At 42.5% G+C, this 3,952-nt stretch overlaps 1 protein-coding gene across 1 annotated transcript; it reads left to right on the top strand.

The window, feature by feature from the left end:
* The first annotated feature begins 1,268 nt into the window (after nucleotides 1-1,268).
* On the top strand, nucleotides 1,269-3,680 carry LOC123966430 (thimet oligopeptidase-like). The gene is made up of 3 exons (XM_046042595.1): nucleotides 1,269-1,381; nucleotides 3,236-3,338; nucleotides 3,427-3,680. Exons 1-3 carry the CDS (start codon nucleotides 1,319-1,321, stop codon nucleotides 3,678-3,680), a joined length of 420 nt encoding a protein of 139 aa, XP_045898551.1. The 5' UTR covers nucleotides 1,269-1,318.
* Nucleotides 3,681-3,952: the final 272 nt, after the last annotated feature.

Below are 3,952 nucleotides of genomic sequence, written 5' to 3'. Positions count from 1 at the left end.
TTACATCTGAAGGACAGAGGACACTCGTTTGAGGACCACCAGGTGCACATTTTAGACAGAGAAGATGGATGGTTTGAAAGAGGTGTCAAGGAAGCATCTACACCAGGGTGGAGAAGCCGTCATTGAACAGGGGAGGGGGTCTACGCCACCACTTATCCCCCACTTACAATGCTGTCCTTTCATCACTTCCCAGGAAACTCAACAAACGTAACCTATTGGCCTCAGGTGAAGATACCAACGATGGTCGTTCAGTCTTGGCCACAGGTAGTCTTAACGACTGTCACGTCACAGCAACAAGGAACACTAACGAACCAGCGGTATCGATGACCCGGGCCAACGACCCCACTGAGGTTAAATAGCTGAGTTTCCCTGCCAGTCAGTCAGAACTGAAGAAGTCCTTTGGATGAGGGACGAAACATCTTCCAGTATCTTCAACCAAGTCCAGTTGCCCTTGATTTTAACCTTCGTTGGAGAACTATGACCTGGATGACTGAGAATCTTCATAGACAAGATATTCAGGTGCATTATAATCTACCTTAGGATGGTTTTGATGGTTTATTGCATTAAAATAGAGCTTTTTTTACCAGGTGAGGATGAAAGTTTTTTTTTTTTGTATTGCATCTCCCTGTAGTCTGTAATGGTAAAATAAATATCTTAATGTACAATGGATTTATATTCCTCAGCTTCTGACCTTTCAAAGAAGACCAGAATTATGCATCTAGGCCTGATGGTTGAGGAGATATTACTGATTTGTTTAGGGTTTGTTATTTTAGCTTTTCCTGAAAGTAGGTACCAGGTACCAAGTGGTTCAGACTTTTCTGTTTTAATAAAGCCTTTAGTTTGGACAGGGTTGAGCAAACTTTAAATTATTATTAAATTTGATCCTTTTATAATTTTATTTAGTTGATTTTATTCTGATTGTATTTTATTATTTGTTTTTTATTTTATTTTTTTACGTGCAATCTGTATTTTATGGTTAATTTTATTTAATTTCAATGCATTTTGTAAAGTGTATTGGGACCATGTCTTTTGGTGATTTTTCCACTTTAAATAAAACTTGACTTGACACTGAATGGACACTAGATGGCAGCGTGAGACCATGCAAAGCCTTCTAGTGGTATATTTCAAACTTCCTCCAAATGTGTTCAGACAGTACCAGTGTTGCATCACCTCACCGGAGTCCACGATCTGCAGCCACTCTGATGCCATTTGGACCTGTTTCACTTCTTGCTGGGTTCCTAAGGTTTCTTGTTGTTTTTGTTTCTGTCTGCAGAAGAAGGTCGACCCCGACAGCCTCACCGCAGAGTCCAAGCGTTACATGGAGCGAGTGATCAAACTGGGGAAGAGAAACGGCCTCCACCTGCCCAAAGAGACACAAGAGGTGGCTGCTGCTTCCTTATTTTAAAACCTTTTTAAATACAGAGGGAAATGAAACTGAGAGCTAAACTCTCTCAGTCACAAGCCCGCTCTCCAACCTTTAGACCCTCGGCTATTCCTACATCTGCATTCAATCTACGCACCTTTTGCACTCACGTATTAAACAGTTCTCGCAGAATCACTGAGCTCAGTCGTACTGATCTTACAGATCTGCTGAAGATCATCAATTTGTCCGAATCAGAAATGTGTAATTAAGTGAGGAGGAAACAAAGCTTCCTTCCCTTCTTGACCGTAATCATCGTTCATTGTTTTGAAGCAGTTTTTTTGAATGAGAGCAGCGTCGTCATGTCGTTTATGGAAATGTTTTGATTGATTTTTGACAGCAGATGCACGAAAAAACGAATGGCGTCAAAGAATCTGGCTTTCTGCTGCTGAGACCGATCCAACAAGACGTGACGAGCCTGCTGATCAGCTCGGGACGAGCTCTTTTTTTGTATAATATGTTGTGACAATTCTTTTCTCATGGTTATGAAGCTTAAACACACAAGAAATCTGCACATTTGTTTGAATAGGTCAGGGAAATCACCTCTGTTCAGACAGGAGTGGGCTTTGTGGATCTGGGGTCTCATTTATAAACAGTGCAGACGCCACTTCCCAAGCAAAGGTTGTGATCTATGAAAAACAAACTGTGCTTTGAACTCTGAACCATGCGTACGCACGTAAAGAGGAGAAAAGAGAAACGGCGCCTCACATGGCAGAAAGATGACATTTTATTCCAGGCTTAAAGCCTTTCTGAATAAACAAACACCCGTTTGATAGATTTTCCCTGAAGTGCGTAAAAAATCACAATTTAAGATTCAGGATAATAAACCCAAACGGAGATTCATTTTCTGCAAAAGTACGCCTCAGATATGTCGGACAGTTTAATCAGAAATCATATTAATTAATACATGCATGCAGCAGTTTATTCTCCTAAATAAGTTGAACAGGAGGAAAAACGACATTTAAATTGATGCCGTTTTCAGTGCGTCAGTCGAGCAAGTAGGAGAGCAGAGTTTCATACAGCCTTTTTTTATCAGATGAGCGCCAGCATGTGGAAAAACACGTTATGGAAAATATAACACTATTTTATTAAAGAAATCTTTCAGTGGGGTCATAAAACATGTCATATTTCTTTTAACTCATCGGCAGCCTCGTTCAGACTGTTTGTGTAAATAAATGGTTGAAATCAGAGGAAGTCATTTGGTTTAATCTCTTTTCAAACGGGGGATCCAGATCAGTACCTGGGTCGTCCCGTCTGTGTGGCCCTCCAGCCAGTGACGTCACTACTCAGAGAGGGGCCCCTTCATGCAAATGGGTTATAAAGGGGCGGAGCTCCGGGGGCCCCCTTTCCTACGGTGCACAAGCGTTGCATGAAAGTGCGTTTTTTTTTTTTTTTTTTTTTTTTGCCACCAAACAGCTTCAGCTTCACCAAAAGGAACGTCAGAGTCACGGAGTTAGATTTTGTTTTGTAGCTGCCTCCTTTTCTTCCTGCAGTCAGGACAGATTAATATTAATGAGCTCCGTTTACAGGCAGCTGTGGGCGTTTGGAGGCTCGGACATGGAGCTCCCTCACAGGGGCCACATTTCAAGTAGATTGTGATTTATAAAGGGAACGTTACTTACAGATGTGCGTACACACGGTTATAAGTCTGATTATTTTTTGCCGTACTCCATTTTTGTCTTTTGGGTGCACGGACACTTTTAGTGAGGATTCTATGCACAGTTTTATAAATGAGAGCCCTGATGGTCTGTTTTGAAACTCTCCATGGGGGATTGAATGTAAGCGTTCTGATCCGCCTTCACTCTGCTGTGACAGGAGATCAAGACTATCAAGAAGAAGCTGAGCAACCTGTGCATCGATTTCAACAAGAACCTGAATGAGGACACCACCAGTCTTTCCTTCACCAGAGACGAGCTGGGTGAGTCCGCCGGGCCGAGAACCTTCAGGTGGTCTGACCTGGTTTCCCCCCTCTTTGCGTATTAAGACATTAAAGGTTTTGATTTCAGGCGGCCTCCCCGAGGACTTTCTGAGCGCTCTGGAGAAGGATGGAGAGAAGCTGAAGGTCACCCTGAAGTATCCGCATTACTTCCCCACCATGAAGAAATGCTTCGTCCCAGAAACCCGCAGGAAGCTGGAGGAGGCCTTCAACTCACGCTGCAAAGAGGTGAGGCGGGAAGTAAACATCCGCTCAGCTGAGAGAGTTTCAGTTAATGCAGGTTCCCCCCCAAACCATGATGATCTGAGTGAAGAGCAAAGCTAACCACAGGAGGTGGGAGAGCTAAAATAAAGCTCCTCCGCTGTGCACATTTTACCCTGTTTCTAATGTTAGTGGCACATGTAGGCTTGTTAAACCCGGTTTCGTCTGTTTGAGGTAAAAAAAAAAAAAAAAGAAAAAAAGAGAGAGTTTAAATATAAGAATAAAAGTGGCCACTTTAAGAAACAAAGGTCAGGATATTCTGAGTATAAAGTCATATGCTGTGATTAGATTACATGTGCATGTGTTATGGGGATCGACCAGAATCTAAACGTCTC

Source organism: Micropterus dolomieu, unplaced genomic scaffold, assembly GCF_021292245.1.
Source record: "Micropterus dolomieu isolate WLL.071019.BEF.003 ecotype Adirondacks unplaced genomic scaffold, ASM2129224v1 contig_13419, whole genome shotgun sequence".
Classification (NCBI taxonomy): domain Eukaryota; kingdom Metazoa; phylum Chordata; class Actinopteri; order Centrarchiformes; family Centrarchidae; genus Micropterus; species Micropterus dolomieu.
This window is presented reverse-complemented; position numbering and strand designations above follow the sequence as displayed.